The 18978-nt window shown below is 64.4% G+C and overlaps 2 protein-coding genes across 11 annotated transcripts; both read right to left on the bottom strand.

Moving 5' to 3' along the window:
* Positions 1-200: 200 nt before the first annotated feature.
* Positions 201-9773, bottom strand: UCKL1 (uridine-cytidine kinase 1 like 1). 4 transcript variants are annotated; one of them, XM_004716057.2, is made up of 15 exons: positions 9652-9773; positions 4594-4784; positions 4402-4508; positions 4151-4321; positions 3966-4037; positions 3430-3619; positions 3003-3064; positions 2734-2750; positions 1541-1639; positions 1356-1449; positions 1209-1271; positions 1004-1126; positions 810-917; positions 583-739; positions 201-383 (listed from the first exon to the last, which is right to left on the bottom strand). In XM_004716057.2, exons 1-15 carry the CDS (start codon positions 9759-9761, stop codon positions 301-303), a joined length of 1647 nt encoding a protein of 548 aa, XP_004716114.1. In that variant the 5' UTR covers positions 9762-9773; the 3' UTR covers positions 201-300. The 4 variants fall into 4 exon arrangements, with proteins under 4 accessions (XP_004716114.1, XP_045152875.1, XP_045152877.1 ...); XM_045296940.1 differs by lacking the exon at positions 2734-2750 and adding an exon at positions 2190-2209; XM_045296942.1 differs by lacking the exon at positions 9652-9773 and adding an exon at positions 6835-9413.
* Positions 9774-9986: 213 nt separating this feature from the next.
* On the bottom strand, positions 9987-18364 carry ZNF512B (zinc finger protein 512B). 7 transcript variants are annotated; one of them, XM_045296958.1, is made up of 16 exons: positions 17484-18349; positions 17252-17394; positions 16827-16955; positions 15946-16691; positions 15641-15855; positions 15473-15544; positions 15218-15364; positions 14943-15067; positions 14770-14862; positions 14488-14586; positions 14236-14406; positions 13960-14154; positions 13752-13853; positions 13576-13638; positions 13151-13249; positions 9987-12971 (listed from the first exon to the last, which is right to left on the bottom strand). In XM_045296958.1, the coding sequence occupies exons 1-16, from the start codon at positions 17605-17607 to the stop codon at positions 12723-12725; spliced, it is 2772 nt and encodes a 923-aa protein (XP_045152893.1). In that variant the 5' UTR covers positions 17608-18349; the 3' UTR covers positions 9987-12722. The 7 variants fall into 7 exon arrangements, with proteins under 7 accessions (XP_045152893.1, XP_045152890.1, XP_045152889.1 ...); XM_045296955.1 differs by having other exon boundaries at positions 15249-15364; positions 15473-15548; positions 15946-16955; positions 17484-18358; XM_045296954.1 differs by having other exon boundaries at positions 15946-16955; positions 17484-18352.
* Between the last annotated feature and the right edge of the window lie 614 nt (positions 18365-18978).

Below are 18978 nucleotides of genomic sequence, written 5' to 3'. Positions count from 1 at the left end.
TCTTGGGGGGCGGCTGTAAGTCCCTGCCGGCAACAGCCACCCACATGGCTTCCTGCCCTGCCTCACAAGGCCTTGGGTCTGCCACCCACCGCCAGGCCCCTCCGTGCACCTCAGCTCTGCCCCTGCCTAATCAGGCCACACACACACCCCCCAAGCCCAGGTAGGTCCCTGGGTCCCCAGGGAAGCACAGAGTCTCTACAGACAAGCAACTTTTTATTTCTACAATAAGTTAGCTTCTGGGTGTCTGGCAAGTGTAGGCCAGGGGTGGGAGGACGACAGGGCAGGGCACAGCTGGGACTACTAACTCGTAGAGGCCACTTCCTCCTCATCGCTGCCACCGTCCGGTACAGCATCTGTCCCAAAGTACCGGTCGCCAAAGTTCCCTGGAGGAAGCAGTAGGGTGTGGGTGTCCCCTCAGCCAGCCCCCTGGCCCCACCCCCAAGGCAGATACCCCTAGGGAATTCCCCTCCCAGGAAGTTCCCCCTAATCCCTCCATGCTTCCCCTGCCAGGTGCCCCAGGTGGTTGAAAACATAAACACACTCACACATACACCAATGCCAGGGAGGAACACACACACGCACCAATGCCAGGGATGATCCGGAACAGGTCGTTGACCCGCTTGTCCACCGCCGTGGTGATGATCTTGACGCGAGGGAAGGCATAGGCCACGGAGTGCACACCCATCTCGGCCATGAGCAAGGACAGCAGGAAGATCTTGTCCTCGGGCACGTCGTGGTCCTGGGGGCAAGCCGGTGAGCCCTGCCCAGGACCACCCACTGTCCCGCCTGCCGCCAGGCCCCTCACTCACCAGGAGCACTCGAACGGCCATCATGGCCGCTGCACCCGTGGACACAGTGCAGTCCATCAGGATCACGTGGTCATCGCTGATGTCCTTGGGCAGCCGCAGGTAGTGGAGCTGGGGGCACCAGAGGCTGTGGCTCAGCACTGCTCTCCTTCTCCCCAGGCCCACGCCCCAGGTTCGCCTCCTGGGCCGCCCCCCACCTCGGGCTCCCCGGTCAGCTGGTTGGTCTGGATGAGGATCGTGCCGATGCGCACATCCTTGCACACAGCCCGCAGTGCTGGTTCCATGGTCTCCCCAGCACGCAAGATGGACACGCCGGTGATCTGGGGGTAGAGGGGAGCAGTCTCAGCAGACTGGAGACAGGGCAGCTGCCTGGCTTGCCCCAGCCCTGGCCTTAGGCAGTACCTGCTTTCCAGCGTAGCACTTGCCCGAGTAGTCTTGGCCCTGCGGGGTCTGGACCACACACTCCTGTGTGCAGAGCAGAAGGCCCACATAGGTGAGCGAGTAGAGATCCCCCTCCCCAGGCAACCCCCTTCCTGGGTCAGCCCCCACCTGGAAGGGCAGGAAAGAGAGGGCGTGCTCGATGAGCAGCCGCATCAGCCGCTTGGAATAGAAGATGAACTCGTCCCGGCTGGTCTCCTTGTCCCTGCGGGCAGGCAGCAGGCTCTGTCCTGGTGCTGGGGTCTGTAGGGACCCCACCTCCGCCACTACCCCCAACTGCCCTCAGGTGGCCTCACCTGATGATGGTGTGCATGCCCCGCACCTGTGGTGTGCTCTTGAGGACGCTCAGTGTCCGAGGGAGGGGGTGGCACTGGTGTGCAGAGGCCAGTGCAGCCCTGGGGACACGGTGACCATCAGGAACATGCCACGCCATACAGGGTCTCCTCCCAGAGCCCTGGGAGCCAAAGCCCCTCCCCACAAGGCGAGTGCACATGTTCAACCCCGGGACTCGTGACCACTGGTCTGGTCAGAGGTGATGGGCAGGGTGGGGCCAGAGCCCCTGTGGCTGCTCTGGGGGCCAGCCCCCATGGGTCCCCTGGACCACACACCCCTAGCAGAGCAGCAGACCCTTAGGCGGGAAGCAGAGGGTGGTGGGCAGCCCCCACTTCCAGGTCCCTCAGCTCAGCTGCAGCAGCAGAGGGAGGGCCTCAGCCCCTCCTGGGGTTTTCAGGACCCCAGCCCAGGGCCTGCTGACCAGAGTGGCAGGCCTCGCCCGCAGGTCCCAGGTGGGGCAAATCTGCTTCCAGGGCTGCCTGCGGGACCCAGGGCTGGTGAGGCCAGGTAGTGGCTGCCTGGAGACACTGGCCAGAGCAGGGGCTAGAGTGGGCTGGGGCAGGTGGACATGCGGCAGGCAAGAAGCACCAGGCCAGACCACACTGTCCTCACATATCCCAGCGCAGCTTCCTCTGCTTGCCCGGGCGCCGCCGCCAGCCGCGCAAGGTGACAGTCGGGGTAGGGGGACAGGCAGGAGCAGGGTGCACAGAGAAAGGAAGAGAACAGAGAAGAGGCCTCAGTGGGGGGATGGGGGCAGCAGGCGGAGGCCCTGGGAGCCTTTGTTCCTGTGGGAAGTGGGCCAGGCCAGCCTGGGTCTGCCCAGGACAGAGAAACCAGGCCTTGGGCCTCTCTCAGCTTTGAGACCCTGAGAACAAAGGTCTGAATTGACAGGTCTGTGGTGACCTGGGGGGGGGGGGGCAGCCAGGCGAGGAGCATGCAGCGTCAGGAAGCAGGAGGGCCAGCGCAGCTGGCATGGGCACAGGTGGGGGCTGACCACCTCAGCTGACCGCAGCTACCAGAGCGTGGGCTGCCCCTCCTGAGCAGCAGTGGTGTCCAGGGGCTTCGGAGGGGTCCAGCTTGACTAGGACCCCCGGCTGCCCTTCCTGGCCTGCTCCAAGGGCGGCAGGGCACCCCGTTTCTGAGTGTGGGGGCTTACCTGACGCTGAGTTCGCGCTGGAGCGGCCGACGGAGGCACAAGGGAACAGGTATGGCATTAGCAACGGCAGCGCCAGCTCAGCTCTTGGTCTTGGGTGGCACTGACCAGCCGGCCAGGCCTCACCCTCAGGGGTGCACCAGCCAGGGGGTCCGGCGGGTAGGGCGTTTGGGGGGCAGGTGGCTCGGGGGTGGAGGGACTTGAGGGAAGGGGCCTGAGGGGCACGGGGCTGGTGGGGAGGGCCCCAGAGGGGCAGGGGCTGGGGGCCTCACCTCCTCCAGCTGGCTGTGCACGTGCTGGACGATCAGGTCGATGGCAACCGCATTTCCGCTCCCTGGGGGAGGGGAGGGTGTGGCATTAGGGGGGACAGGGAACTGGGGAGAGGTTGGGAAAATGGGGCAGGTGTTAGAGGGTTGGAAGGGGTTAGGAGGGATGGGAGGGTTAGAGAGGGGCAGGGTGTTGGTAGGGGGACCAAGTAGGTGGAATGGGAGGGGATTCATGGAGATATTGGGGTATAGGATAAGGTTGGGGGATGGGCAGGTGGTTGGGGAAACTAATAGGGGTGGAAGGGGGTGAAAGGGTGGATGCTGGGGGGACAGCCCAGGTGAGCTGAGGGCATCCAAGGTGGCCTCCTGGGGGCTAGGGTCCCTGGGTGTCAGAGGGCTTGGGTAGGTGGGGGCTGGGGCCTAGTCGGTCCACCTCTGGGCACCACGATGTCAGCCCGGCGCATGGTGGGCTGGATGTACTGGTCAAAGGCAGGTTTCACGAACGTGTTGTACTGCTTGATGACACCCTCGATGTCCCGGCCACGCTCGCCGATGTCCCGCCGCAGGCGCCTCACCAGGCGCACGTCTGAGTCGGTGTCCACGAAGATCTTCATGTCCAGGAGCTGCGCGGTGGGGCCAGGCTGGGCTGAGCACCCATGACCAAAGGGTGCCAGGATACAGAGAACGGGGAGGGCACAGGGCACCCCAGGGCTCTTCCACTAGAGCCTGCCCCCCCCCTTTAAGCACATAGCAGGTGCAATGAGGAGGCAAGCCATGCCCAGAGGGGCTGCCTGGGAAGCATGCCCCAGTGTGGGGGCTTACCTGGTGACTGTGCCCACAGGGGTCAGGCCTGGGCATCGGGCCCACAGAGCTCCCCGCAGGGAGGGTGAGCTGAGTGTCCAGATGAGGACAGGACAGCCCAAGGAGGGATGCCAGGCCAGTTCCCCATCCAATTCTCCCCCGCCTCACCTCCAGCAGCGTTTTATCCGCAAAGGCCATGATGCCCTCAAAGAGGACCACGTTGGCGCCATAGAGTGTTTTCTGGAAGGACAGGCAGGTGTCACAGCCTGCAGCCCCGGCCCACCCAGGGCCACCTGCCTTCCACCCCCAAGAACACTCAGTCCTTCTCATGGGTCCCTGGGCGGGTGGCGCACCCAGTCCTTCTTGCGGCTGTGGGTGGTGAAGTCATAAACCGGCACTTTGACGCTTTTGCCCTGCTTCAGCTTCTTCAGTGTGGCGACGATGAGGTCGAAGTCGAAGGCGTCGGGGTGGTCGAAGTTGAAGTTGTTGTTTGCGGCCTGCTCCTGCTGTTGCCTAGTCAGCACCTGGACAGGGGGAGGTCGCACCGGCCAGCACTGTGGCCTGGGAGGGCTGTGGGGGGGGTGAGAGGCAGTGGGGGTCTCACCTTGTAGAAGGAGTCCATGGACAGCAGGACCACCCAGGGGACATCCAGCGCCTCGATAATCATCCGGGCCACCGTGGTCTTCCCTGAGGCACTGCCACCACCCAGGCCTGCAGGGGAGCGGAGACTGGCTGGCTGGAAGGTGCCCCGGCTGCGTGCAGCGCAGCGCGGCCCAGCACAGGCCCACAGGCTCACCGATGACGAAGGCCTCCTTGGACTGCGTGCCGTGCTCGTTGTACCAGGGGGGCCGGCCGGCCGTGTAGATGGTCCGCTTGCTGGTCCGAAGCAGGGGCGGCTCTGACTTACACTGGCTTGTCGTGCGCTTCCGGGGTGGGCGCCCTGCACCCACAGGCGGGAGCAGCCTGTCCAGGGACTCTGCATTGCTGCTGCGGTGGGGAAAGCGGGGAAGGGGAGGTGCAGGGCTCAGACGGCTGCTGGTCCCTCACCACACACCAGCAGGACATCAACTCTCAAATGGCCGCTCCAGGGCCTGCAAGGGCCACCAGTGACCAGTGGGGACCAGGTCCTCTGTGAGCCCTCCCCTGAGAACAGCCTGGCAGACACAGGTATCAGGAGAGGCCTGAGGGCAGCAGCATCGAGTGGGACATCCCCAGAGTGCCGGGGAGGAGGAGAGGCAGGTGGTCGTGGCGTTGGTGCAGAGCCCCCCAGAAGCAGGCCTTCTAGACAGTTGGGTGGAGCCCCCAGGAGAGGGTCCAGCCCCAAGTCCAGTCCTGCACCCGTGGCCAGGCTGCTTCTAGAACCAGGCTGAGTTTGCGAAGTCACCTTGGAGTGCAGCGGTGGTGCCGCCTGCCAGGGGACAGTGCAGCTGCAGCAGCCAAGGAAGCACAATGCTTGCTCAGACCCCGGAGCCCTGATGGACCAACAGAGCCAGGCCCAGGAAGAGCCCTCGTGTCCTTACAGCCCCTGCTTGGGGGTGCGGGAGCCTGGTGGCACAGTGGCCTGAGCAAGTAGGCTGCTAAACAGAGGTCAACAGAGTAACCCCACCAGCTGCTCTGTGGGAGAGGTGAGACTGCCTACTCCCGTACAGACTTCGAAGCCTCGGAATCCGGCAGGGGCAGCTCTGCCCTGTCCTGCAGGCAGCTCTGTGCCGGGGCACTCAATGCTATCTTGTCACTGGAGCGCTGGGGAACCGAGAAGTACAGCTAATCGCGTTCAGATGTGTCCTGAGCCTAGGAAAGCCAGCACATGTGTAGAATGTGTGTGTGTGTGTGTGTGTGTGTGCTCACAGGCACATTTGTGAGGGCCTGCACGTAGGAGTGTGTGGAAAACCAGCATGGGTGAGAGGAGGGTGAGTGCACAATCACATGGAGGGCACATGAGTGCGTGTGTGAACTTCTGCATGAAGACAAAGGGACATGTATGTCAGAACACAGATCATGCATGTGTGAGAACTAGCATGCATGTGAACCTCTGCTTGGGCACTCAGATGGGCACCCAGTGCCCCCTGCCCTTGTCATCAAAGCCCCGCCCGTTGCAGCTGCTCCAGCCCCGACCCCTCCAGAGGCCCCCAGGTGAGTTGGGGGAAATGCCTGGCCATCCTCAGGGCCAGCACAACAGGCCACCTGCCTCTCCCCCTTGGGGAGGCAGGGCAGGGAGTCAGTCAGCGCTATGTTCAGCTTCACTGTGGTGTCCCTGGGACCCCAATTAGTCACACGTTGTACCCAGAGCTGGCAGCTGGCATGTGCGGTGGGCAGAGAACACAGCACAGGTGCAGCAGTGGGGTATGGAGGGGACACAGAGGGGGCAGAGCCAGCATGGGATCTGCTGCCCTCCACTCAGCCCCCCAGTTCAGGGGTCCCTGGATGGAGGGTTAGAGGACCCTCCAGGGTCAGGTAAGAAATCACAAGGCTGAGCCAGTCTGCAAGTCCCCTGTGGTCCTGTGTCCACTGCACCATCCACAGTGGGGCTGGCCTTGCCTTAACCCAGACCACTCTGCTCTGGGAGAAGGGCAGGCAGAGATATTGGTGCTGAGGAGTGGTGCCCAGCCAAGGCCAGCCTGCCCGAGTTCCCAGGGACACGACCTGGGGCCCAGGCTAGCACTGAGCTGTGAGATTTGTAGGACGCTGGCCACCAGCAGGGTGTCCACTCCCATCGATGTCTGGGCTCCATTGAGACGTCCAAGCCCCCCCCTCGGGTCCTGAGAAAGCCCAGTGGGTAGCTGGACAGTCCCAAGCAGGTCAAGGCACCTGTGCCAAGCCCCGCCCACCACCACTGGGTGCCTGCAGCCTGCAGAGCTCCGCCTCACAGGGTGAAGACCCACCCTGCCTGCCCTCAGGCACACAAAGGCACCTCTGGGTACAGGGAGACCGGCATCAGCCTGAGGGGACAAGGGGTGCTCCCAAGGGGCGCCTGTTTGTTTGCTGGTCTCCATGGACATGAGGGCTGCTGCCAGCACAGCCCCAGGCCGCTGCTCACCTGCTCTCGGCTCCCAGGGCCCAGCACCCCGAGATCCTGATGCCAGGGTAAGCTGGGGGGCTGCTCATGGCCCAGGAAGGCAGGTTGACGCAAGCAGGCGGGTTCCGGAGATGGGTGTGCAGGTGTGGGCTGGCGTGCCCGGTGCCCTGGGGCAGGTGAGCTCCGGCGCACAGCCCTGCGTGGGGCCTTGGGCACAGGCTTAAGAGGATTAATGGTGGTGCCAGGCGTTCCTAGGCAGCTGCAGACGCCCAAGGGGCCAGACCATCCAGACCCCAGCCAAGGCTGAGCAGAGAGCAGGGCAGTTCCGGCCCCCGCAAGGTGCCTCCAATGCACAAACAAGTCTGAAACTCGACACAAGGCCGTATCTAAGAATAACTGCCCTGCCCTGCCTCCCAGGCCCCAGCGCGCCGCTTTCTGCCACTCCTCCGACGGAGGCCTCCTACCAAGCTGGAAGCGGGGAGGCGGGGATGGGTAGGGGTCAGTCCAGGTGTCCGCCTAGAGGCTTAGAAGAATTTACACTGGTCAGACACTGGGTCCACTCCTCAGCAGGGTTCTCTCCAAAGCATGATGTCTCCTTCCCGGGGGTTGAGGTGGGAGGCACCTCCCCCACAGAGACCTCCCTCTCCCTGACAGTATATCTTTCCCTGCAGGGACCCCCATCTCCAGCATGATGCCCCTTCAAGGCAGGATTCCCCGTTGCCAAGAGACTCCTCCAGTAGGGCCCTCCCTGGGGGGACACACCTCCCTGGAAAGGACCCCCCTCCTTGGCAGGGCACCCTCTCCAACAGGGCCCCTGCTAGCTTACGGCATGCCACACCTCAGCCCTCCTGCGGGCATCCTGGGGGAGAAGGGCAGGCACTCAACGCTGATGGGGACTCACAAATCTAGTAGAAGCTCCACACCCACCCGAGGGGGCATCACACGTCCAAAGCAGGTCCATATATGGGGATGGTTCATATGCACTGGTGTACCATAACCTCAGTGGAGGCCACACACCTGAGGCTGGTTCACAAATCCAATAGCAATTCACACACACCTAAAGGGGGAGGCCCCCCCCACCACTTGGGACCCACATGTGAGGGGTCCCTCCTAGAAAGCATGGTAGCCTGCTTGCCCCCTGGGCACACCTGTGATGCCAGGGCATCCCCTCCTGATACCGATCAGGGTACCCGGGCCATCTGCCAGACTGGTCTGGGTGTCTCTGCCAGAGGCCCCTAGTCCTGGGGCTGGGCCCAGAGCTACCTCCTGTCCCCTTGGCAGTGGAAGGAGGCTTAGTTCTGACAGAGCCAGTGGGCCCCGTGAGCCTGAGGACAACACAGGGCTGACTCAACTCTGTCCTCAACCCTCTTGATTGGGAGCCTGCTCACAGCCCCTAGGCCTTGTCGGGGTCCTAAGGGGGTGCCTCTTCTCTCTCCTGCTCCGTAGCTGCCTCTCGATCACTGGCACACCGAGCCTGCACTGCCAGCCTCTACTCAGGTGCCCTCCAACACCACAGCAGCTGCCCTGGCCCCTGCTCCTGCGGTCTGTCCCCTTCTTGGAATCTGCCCACCCTGCCTGTGCTGACCACGGACCTGGTCCCTCAGGGGGGCCTGCCCACGCCTACCAGGACTCCATTGCTACACTTGGGCGGCGCCCTAGCATCACAGGGGGTGGGAGGAGAACAGAGGCAGACATGCAGCAGAGTCAGGCACAGAGGGAAGAATGGAGTGGGGGTGCCACTGCAGGCATGTGATCACGGGTTTGTCCCAACGCCTGCCTGTCCAGGATGTCAGTCATAGCCCTGCTTCTAGGCATTCCTAGGCCTTAGAGAAATGCTGGCTGTGGGGTAGACCCCCTGAAGCCAGAAGTTGGGCACAGGGGTCTGCAGAGAGCCCTGCCCTCCGACCTACCTTGATGAGCAGGTGAGAGCAGGGGCGGGTCAGCCCTATGTTGCCAGCTCTATTCCTGTCAGACCAAAGCCACCCTCCACTGTCAATAGGTGGCACTGGGTCCAGCCCAGAGGCTGTCGGTGCCCCTGGTACTCTGGTACTGATGCCCTCCCTGGGGTCCAGGGAGGAGCAAAGTGGACGGATCCTCTCGGATCCTCTCCGGTCCGGTCCGTGTGGCAGTAGCTCTGGAAGGCCCCGCCCCAAGGACTCTTAGGTGGGAGGTGGTGCTGGCATGGGTCCCCCTTCCACCAGCAGGGCCAACCGGCAGCAGTCTGGGAAGCAAAGCCTGTCCAGGAGCAACTGGAGCCCAGCATTGGCAGCCCCTGCCCCCTGGCGGCCAGTCGGGAGGCTCCAGCCAGGCCGCCGCACCGGGCCATTTCCTGGTCTCCCAGGCAGCGCAGCTGAGCACCGGGTCGGGGGGCTCCTCCCTCGCCGCACCTGCAACTCCCTACTTCGGGTCCTCACGACAGCACAGTAGATCGCGGATCCCAGGAACACGGGGCAGCCTGACCCGCGCCATTTCTGAGGTACCCATCGGCTCAGGGCGGAAAGCATGGCCAGCGACGGGGTCCCACCCCTCCCTGGAGCGGGGCAGGTCCCCACTCCCACTCCCACGAAGGGAGCCGGCTTCCACACAGCTGCGCCTACATTTCTTTGTCTGCACAGCGAGTCGCGCGCCTATTCGCGCGCGCAGTGACATCACCGTGTGCACCCGCAGGAAGGGCTCACCTTTCCCGACCCACGGAGGCGAGGGGACGGAGGCCAGGCTGGGTGCTGGGCGTTACCCGCGCAGCCAACGTGGGTGCCCCCCGCCCCTTGCCCGATCGCTCCACAGGACGGGAGGAGCGTGCGCGCGGGCCCAGCCTCCCGCGGGCGCGCCCCCGCCTACCGGCCTTCGCACGCAGGCTCGCTCTTCTCCCCCGGCCGGTCCAGCGGATCGCGGGCAATAGTGAGTGGCGGGGCCGGGGGCGAGGGCGCGGCAGCCGGGGGTGTAGCCATGGGGTGGGGGGTTCGCGGCGGCCGCGGGTCCGACCTGGCTTGTGAGCCAAGCGCAAAGGCCGCCGGGAGCTGTAGTTCGGGCCCGTACGGCGCAAGCCCCGCAGACTACAAGTCCCTCCAGGCCGCGCGGCGGAGAGGCTGACCCGGTGGATCAGAGGCAGAGGCTGCAGCCCCAGGACCCTGCCCAACTCCCACCTTTTACCACAAATTCAGCCGCACGAGTCCTGCAAAAAAAGCAATAAACATTTATTTGATACAGTCATCTTAGTACATACAGTTGATGGCCTGCCCCCACGACACTGGGGGGGAGGGAGGGGAGGGAAGGACAAGGACTAGGGACGGATGGTCACAAGGCCGGCAGTGCCCGAGCTCACTGTCAAAACATCTTGCAAATAAACACTTTGTAGATAGAATATATATGTATATATATGGTTACATGTGATAGCGGGACCTCTTTCGAAATGCACTTATGTACTGAGAACTGGCACTAAAACCAAACAAACCAAGAAACCCCAAGTATTCTACGCGTGGCTGCCAGGCCGGAGAGGGGTCTGGCCGGCCGGCCGCTTGAAGCCCAGCCTCCAGGTGCCTGCCACGGGGCAGCCCCTCCATGCAGGTAGAAGGGCAGTCACACCAGGAGGCACACTCACCTGCCTTTGCGTGAGCAAATAAAGTGCATCCCATTGGGTGTGAAGTGTGGACCCCTCCAGCCAGCCCAACCTGTTCGCAGGGCCAGAGGTAGATCTGCAGAAAGGGGCCCGGTTGCAGGGTGCACACAGCACGGGCGCCTCCAGCACATCCACACCCACCACGCCGGGTGGGCAGGCGGGGGAGTCTGGCCACACAGCTCCTTTCCAGTAGAGTTGTTGTCAACACCTGGTTGCAGCTACCAGCAAAGAGGCTGCCAGGGTGGGCAGTGGACCCAGGTGTCTGCAGACAAGTTCTCCCCAGTCCCTCTCAGCCCAAGCAAGCACCAGGCCCCTGGCGTGAGAGCGGCAGTGGGGGAGAGGGAGGGAGGGAGGGAAGGGCCTGAGCCTAGCCACATCCAACGCAGGCCCCACTCCCACACGGAGGACAGGAGGGGCTTAAAGTGCTAAACATGAAGTGACCCAAGTCCGCCATCCAAAGGGAGTGTCCACACCAGGGCCTGCCCGTGGGCTTACCGAGGGCCTCTCGCTTCTCCCCAAAGCCAAGTACCTGAGAGGCTGGGGTGGCCACCACCCTCCATGGAGGGTGGAGCCTGACCCTCCTGCTGAGGTAACAAGGGCAACAAGAGCAAGCAGTCTAGCGGCTGCGCCAACAACCACTCCTACCCCCGTGTGGCCGCCTTGCTGCCCCCACAGCTGTGCTCTGATGCTGGGGGCACAGAAAAGTTAGTCCTCCGGGCCCCAGCTCCCTGCCTGTGCTGCTGGCCCGACCCCCAGCACCCTCTACACTGGCTCACAGGCACCCCTATCATCTCCAGACCAGATCGGGTGGCATGGGGAGGGGAGATCCCAGTCACTACTCAAAGCTCAGACCAGGACTGGGAGGACCAGTGCCTTTCAGCCAAAGAAGTCAGACAGGAAGCTTGTGGGCCACCCAGACTCACCACCTAGCTTCCAGCCCACTCCCTAGGGCAGGAGGACCCCTGAGGACAGGAGTTGGGGGCCCCTGGCCAAGCTGAGTCAGCACTGCCTGGTTAAGTGGAGGTCTGCAAATCACAGGCCCCTAGCCCAACCCCCAGCCCCACCACCCACACTGGGAACCCTTAGCACCGAAACGTCACTGTGGTGAGTGTTTGTATAAAAACAGAATTAAAAAAGGTGGTTAGTTGTCACAGCAATAAGACTGGTGCGCACCAGACCCAGAAAATATCATGTCGGCAACATCATATCGGGCAGGCCAGACCCTTAGCCGGCCCGCCCGTCCATCCAACCCCCGTGGGAGGCAGTCTCCATCTAGGTCCCGCCGTTGACAGACCCCTCTGTGAGGTGGCCCTGGTCATGCTGCTGGACCCCAAGCTGCTGCAGACCACACACCTCAGGAGTCCAAGACAAGGCGGGAGCTGAGACCCACCTCGGACACCTGACTGCTGTGACCAGTCCTGGCCCTGCTGGCCCCATCCTGCACCAAGCAGCCACACAAGAGACCTAGGAGGCAGGCAGGGGAGGGTCCGGGGCCAAATCAGCCACCAGAAGAGCCACCTGCCCCCAGTGGCACCTGCTCAGGCTGGGTCCACTCTGCCAGCCCCAGACCTCCCAGCCCCAGGTCAACCACAGCATCCACACGGGCTGTGTGCCGATTAGGTCTGCCTGGCTATGGCCAGGTCATGGTGTCCCCTAGGCATGTCAGGACAGTGGACTCCAAGGGGCCACCCCTCCTCCCCACCCCCACCCCCATCCTAAGCCAGGAGTTCATGGGGGGCCGAGAGGCCATGTCTCCACCTCGAAGGTCCAAGCCAGACCAGTGAGGCAACAGGGTGGCATCCTAAGCAGTGGGGGGGGAGGGGGGGAAGGAAGGGCAGAGCCCCGGCCGCAGTGCACAGGGCAGGCCCATCTGCCAGGGAGGTAGCTGGTGCGGGTGTTCCAGTGTTGGGTGGCAGGAAAGCTAGCAGACTAACTGCAGCAGCTGCCCCGCCAGCTCATATCTGGGGACCCGAGGAACTCCAGGCCTCAGGGGAAGAACCCATGGACCACAGAGGGAGAAGGGAGGGGGGGAGGGGAGCTGGAACCGGAAAACCAGGCCAGCATGGAGCATTGTCCTGCCCACCCTCCCCTCCCCACCCTTGGCCCTGCCATGTTGGGGTGGGCGGGGGACATCTATTGCATTTCTGCATCCTCCTCCCGCCCAGCCCAAGAGAGGGCCATCCCAGCCCCTGGGCAGCCGCAGGGGATGGAGATGGGTTAGAGGAGGCTGGCCCTGGACAGAGGGGGGCCTGCGGCACCAGGACCACAGCCCAGCCACCTGCTTGCACTGAGCTCATTTCTCAGGCATCCTGCCAGTCCCCACCTTCCGGGCTACAGAGCCCCGCCCCTTGTCCCTGCCCTCCGGGGGCCAGTCCTCTTGCTGTGGGGTCTGCTGGGGCTCCGGCTCCTCAGGGGTCCGCTCCCTGGGTTTGCGACCTCGCTTCTTTCCCCCATCCAGGCTTCCCTTCTCTTTTGGAGGGGGCACCGGCGAATCCTGGCTCCTGGGCTTGGGGGGTGGGTCTGCGGAGGTTCGGAACCAGTTCTGGGGAGAAGCAGCAGCCTGTGGAGTCCCTGGTGGGGGTGCCGAGCCCCCAGGCCAGGCCTGGCCCCAGCATGTTCGGCAGCTGTGTGTCAGGGGTGCTTGACTTCTTCAAAGCCGAGCCTCCGGGTCACTAGGCATGGCCTGCCAGTCCTCCCACCTCCCTTGTGCCTGCCCCTCACCTCTGAGTGGGTCTTCAGGATGTGGTACTTGACCCCACTCTCCGAGCTGAACTCCTTGGGGCAGAGCAGGCAGCAGTACTTCCCCACCAGGTGGTCCCCCTACAAAGCAAGGGTGACCGACCGGCACCCACAGGTTGGCGTCAGCCCCTCGTGGAGGACTGCCCCCTCCCAGATCCTGGTTGGGTGCAGATGCCCAGGCCCTCGAGTCGGCTAAGTAGGCCTGGGCAAGCAAGGAGAAGCTAGCAGGCAGGCTCCAAGGGCCCTCCAGCGGAGGTGGGCTGGGCTGAGTGGGCAGGAGTCTCAGCAACTCTGCCAGACGGGGCTGTGGGAATGGGGCTGGGCCAAGTCCTGCAGGGGTGTCCCTGAGGGCTATAAGCTGGCCGGCTGTGCGGCACACTCTGCGCCCGACCTGGGGCAGCACCCACCTTGCTGCAGCTGGCGAGGTGGGCCTTCAGGCCGGACACACTTGAGTAAATGGCCTCGCAGCACTGGGGGGACAAGAGCACAGTGGGGGGGGGACCCCAGTGGGAAAGTGGAAGGTCCAGGGCAGCGCGATCCCCGAGTGCTTGGTCCCCAGCAGCTGCCCCACCCGCCGGCTCACCTCATTGGGGCAGTTCACATGGCCTTTCTCCTTGACCTCAATCTTCCACAGCTCCAGCAGCTGGGGGTCAAGCGTGGGGAGGCCTGGCCGAGTGTAGTTGAGCTGTGAAGACAAGGCCCAAGGGTGTCAGGGTGGGGAGGGAGGGCCACCCCCTCTCCAGGGAGCCCAAGGCCAGGAGCTGGGGCCTCCTGAGGGGCCAGGCGGTCACCCTCGCAGTCTCGGGCACAAGGTCCTCCTTCATGCGCCGCTTGGTCCAGTCCCGTGCCAGCTCGTCCTCTGCGATCTCCTGCAGGTGGAACACGGCGACCTGGGCCGACGTCCGGCGGACACGGCCACTCGGGGTGCGCTCCACACCCAGCAGGTCCTCGGCCTCCAGGGACTTGTCTGCAGACTCCTCAGCGGGCTAGGGGCAGACACAGGAGGTGAGGGCCAGGTGGCAGCACCGGAAGCACCCAGGGAGGGGAGCACGGGGCCTGGCACTCACCGGGGCTGCGTGCTCGGAGCGCACGTGGTAGTCGTGGCCGGCCTTGGAGCGGTAGGGCTTGCCACAGTGGGCACAGGGAAAGGAGGGGCTGTCCAGGTCGCAGAGGGGCTTCCCGCAGCGCCGCTGGTGGTACTGGTAGCCCATGAGGCTGGAGAAGGCGGCCCCACAGCCCTACGAGTCACGGCTGGGGTCAGGGGCAGGGGGGGAGGGTCGGCAAGGCCCTTTCCTACCCACACCCCGTCTGGGCCTGACCTCCTGAGGGCAGCGCAGCCTCCCCATCTGCTTCAGCACCTTGCGGAGCCGCTCCCGCTCCTCCCGCTCGCCCCACTCCGAGGCTTCCACATCAGAGGGCTGTGGGCACAGGGCAGCGTCAGTGCCAGGCCCCCGGGCCCCGCCCACCATTGCAGGGAGCAGGGACAGGATGTCCAGGGACAGGCACAGGGCATCACACAGCACCCAAAGGCAGGAAGAAGGGATATGAAGCAGAGCTGAGGAGGGGCTGAGGAGCTGGGGAGGGCCCAGTTCTAGGCACACCTTGGAGCTGTGCTCGGCCATGGTGTGGTAGTTGAGGCCGGCCTTGGACTTGAACTGCTTCCGGCAGTGCTGGCACTTGAGGGCATCCTGCAGCTACAGACAGAGTGGCCGTCACAACTGGGCCCCGGCCCACCAGGCTCTGGGCCCCTCCAAGACCCTGGGTCCGGCCTCACCTTCTGGCACACCTCCATGTGCTTCTTAAGCCCCACGAGGGTCTTGCGGGTGACCACGCTGCACGTGGGGCAGACAGCCTGCCCTTGCTCCTGGATAGCACGCTGCCACTGCTCCTCAGAGCCACCTGAGGGGTGGGGCCGGGGCCTCAGGGCCACGCTGAGCTCCTGGAGCCCCAACACCAAGGGCAGCACCCAAGGTCCACACCTGGCCCCGCCCCTGCACCCCAGCCCCCCACCCGCAGTCGAGACCTGCTCTACCACTCAGAAGCCCCCACCTGGGGCTGGGTGGGCCACAGGGGCTGGCACCTCCTTGCCCGCAGCAATGACAGGGGTGGGCTCTTTCTTCCGCGCATCCTCCAGACCCGTCAGCTCCTGCTTCTTGGCACGGTGGATGCGAGCTTTGTCCTCGGCCTTGGCCAGGCCTGCGTACACATGCATGGAAGGGGATCAGGCATGGGCGGAGCATCGCCACACGTGCACAGGCAAACCTGTGACACAGGTGCACACAGCCTCGCCAGCAACTCTCTCACCTTTGAGCCCGAAGGTCCCCGAGATGGAAGGCTGCTCCCCTGTGAACTTCTTGGGGGTTTTTTGTTTCCTTCCTGACTCGAGGAGAGAAGACAGGCGAGGTTCTAGTCAAGTGGCCAGCTGGTGGCCTCTGCCCAGCCCGACCGCTCACTCCCCGGCTCCTGGCTTACTGTGCTTCGTCCGCTCTGGGTCCTCCTCCGGGGTGAGGCCTGAGGCCTCCTTGACCCCTGAGGTTCGGCTGCCTCCCAGCACAAGGGGGCCTCTCAGGGTGTCTGCCCCCAGTTGGAAGCCCGAGGCTGGGCCGGTGGTGGCCGAGCTGAGCTCCCCGTTCTCTGGCCTGGCCTGCTTGGGTGGCACAGGGTAGGCATCCAGGCTGTCGGAAACCCTACAGGCAGCAGGCAAGTGAGGAGTAGGTAGGCGAGTGAGGGGTACCAGCTGCAGCCCAGGAGCCTCCCGGCCCAGAGCAGGCCCATACCTTTTCTTACCGCTGTTCCTCCCCGCAGCACGGGCAGCTTTGCTCTCAGGCTTGGCCAATAGCACCAGCTTGCAGGGTGGCGTGGGTCTGACGGCCACAGGCCTGCTGGCATGTATGGCCTTTGTCACCGTCACGCGCTTTGACACCGGCACTGGCTTGTTGATTGTCACTGGCCTGCTGACCGGCACGGGCTTGGTGACCGGGATGGGCCTGCTGACCGTGACCGGCTTGGTGACAGGCACAGGCTTGGTAACTGGGGTGGGCTTGGTAATCGGCACAGGCTTGGTGACCGTGACAGACTTGGTGACTGGGATGGGCTTGGTGACCGGGATGGGCCTGCTGATCGGCACGGACTTGGTGACCGGCACGGACTTGGTGACTGTGACAGGCTTGGTGACCGGGATGGACTTGCTGACTGTGACAGGTTTGGTGACCGGCACAGGTCTGCTGACCGGGACAGGCTTGGTGACCGGGATGGGCCTGCTGACCGGGACAGGCTTGCTGATGCCAATGGGCCGGCTGACGCCCACAGGCCGGCTGATGGTGACGGGCTTGCTCACACCGATGGGCTTGCTGACGCCCACGGGCCGGCTGATGGTAACGGGCCGGCTGACTGGCCCTGGCTTGGGGGCAGGCAGGGGCCGGTCCATGTGGTTCCAAGTCCGGTGCTTCTCCAGCTGAGTCTTGGAGGTGAAGGCGGCCTCGCAGAAGGGGCAGGGAAAAGCCCGCCTTTCTGTGAAAGCACCCTGAGCGGGAAGGGCAGGTGTGGGCGGGGCCCGCCCAGGGGGGCTGCCCAGACACCCCCCAGTGAGTAGGAGAGAACGCTGACAGCCTGGGTGGGCAGGCCCGGGCCTCCTTGTCCCCAACCGGACACCCCTTACCCCTTGGCACCGCTGGTAATGGTACTTGAGGCCATAGATGCTGGGGAACTCCAGCCAGCACCCCGAGTTTGGACACTTCACCCTTGAGTGGGCCTTGAATTCATCCTTCCACTGGTTCGTCAGGGAGTTCTGGGGGTAGCGGGGGGCAAGGCCAGGTTGCTGACCCCTCAGAGGGCCTCGGCCCAAGCCAAGCATCAGATGCAGCGCTGGCTCTGGCCCCTCGCCTTGCCCTGGGCTGCTCTGAGCAGCGGCCCAGAATGGCCCTGTCCTAGTGCCCCCACCTGCACCACTGGCCCTCACTGCAGTTGCTAGGTCAAGCATGAGGAGGGGGCTGCGAGCTCCAGGCCACAAGGTGGAGGCCCATCTGGCCATGTGAGAGGCAAGCAGATCCCTGTCCCCCGAGCCCCACCCAGCCCAGCACTCACGGGAATGTCTCGCAGGGCCTGGTTCTCGGCCTTTGGCCGCCCCTTCTTCCTCCCTCCTGTCCGATCGTGGGCCGGGCTCCCTGGAGCGAAGCACAGCGGAGCCTGGCTGGGCACAACCTGCCCACTCCGGACCACCGGCACCCCTGTGGGTGGCACAGAGCACACCAGGCTCAAGGGCAGGGTGCTGGGAGGCCCAGGCCTTGAGCCTCTCCTCAGCGCCGAGGTCGCTTACCGAGCCTGGGGGTGTTGTGTAGCACTGGAAGGCGGGCTTCGATCCGGCCAGCATCCTTGCCAGACACACTCTTGCTGGATGTGGGGGGCCGGCGACCTCCGCCCACACAGAAGGGATCAGTCATGGCTACAGACAGAGCAAGGGGACAGCGGTGAGGCCCCAAGGCTCAGGGCCCACCACTCCCTGAGCTGTCCAGCACTGCCCTGACTGGACACAGATGGGGCCTCCGGCTGGCCCTCAACCCTCACCCTCAGGGCTGACCCTGGGAATGAGGGGGTGCGAGGGGGCAGGGCTGCAGACTCTGTGAAGGGGCTGACCTGCTGAGGTCAGTCTGGGTTTAGCAGCTCCAGGCAGTTCTGTCCCTAGACATGGCCAGGCGCTGACTCCACCCACTGGAGGCTCAGCTAAGACCCCAGGACTGTACTGCTGGCTCACAGCCCACAGCTGGGCCCCTACCACCTGGGCCCAGCAGTGCCGACCTACCCAGTGGGCACACCAGACCCCTTTGCCCAGGACATAGTGACTGGAAGATGGCCAAGGTGGGTGCTGAGGGCCCCAACCTTTCCCAGAGAGCAGACCAGAGTCCCACAGCTGCCTCTCCTGGCCCCTCCGGCCCCCAGGTAGAGACCAGCTCTGGCTCTCGCCCTTCACCTCCACCTGCAGAGCCCGGTCCCCTGCCCAAGGGCTACCTGCACAGCATCAGCCCGTCCAGCCTGCCCCAGAGGGTGCTCTGCTGCTGGGGTCCGTTCTACCCAGCCTGGGGTATCCCATGCTGCAGGAGCTGGGGGCAGACATGGGACTCTGGGCCCAGCCCTCTCTGGTCCCCTTACATGGAGACCCAAGGCCAGGGGAAGGGGTGCCCCAGTAGGCGAGGGTAGAGACCAACTCAGGCTAGCCTCGGCCTGCTACAAAAGGAATGCCCAAACCCTGGGCCTGGGTGGAGGGAGGGCCCAAGACACCCACACAAACTTCTCCGGGATTCCTCAAGGTGCAACCTCCCAGAGGTCCCAGGGGCAGTGGTCACCCAGCCAGCCTGACCTGGTGGCCCAAGAAGTGGGTGTAGGCCAGGCCCCTGTTTGTCCATCTTGCCCCAGCCTGGCCAGCAGGGCATCCAGGGGACCCCTGGCCTGGGAGATAATTCCTCTCCTTCCACTGGGCCTGTGCAGGCAGCCCCAGGGCATGGGGCTTCCCCCTGTCTCCCTCCCAGCAGTGAAGAACCTCCTTCACAGGGGACCAGAGGGACCCTGCACAAGTCAGACCCTGGCCCAGGCCCCAGCGGGCACGCGGGAGGCCTGTCAGGCACACACACCTGGAGGCGAGGCCTGGCCACCCACCCACCTGTCATCTGCGGCCCTGCACGGGCTTGCGGTGGGGGCCCTATCTGGCCCCGTTAGGGCCGATCACGAACGCCGGGGGGTCGGGGGGAGGCAGTAAACCAAAATGGCGACTTTTTCTGGAGGAGGAGCAGGCGCGCGGCGCGCGGCACGCGGCGCGG

The sequence above is a fragment of the Echinops telfairi genome, unplaced genomic scaffold (genome assembly GCF_000313985.2).
Source record: "Echinops telfairi isolate 266 unplaced genomic scaffold, ASM31398v2 ScPeMD7_7414;HRSCAF=8452, whole genome shotgun sequence".
NCBI classification, from domain to species: Eukaryota; Metazoa; Chordata; class Mammalia; order Afrosoricida; family Tenrecidae; genus Echinops; species Echinops telfairi.
Note: the sequence above shows the minus strand (reverse complement) of the source record. Positions and strands in the feature narration are given on the sequence as shown.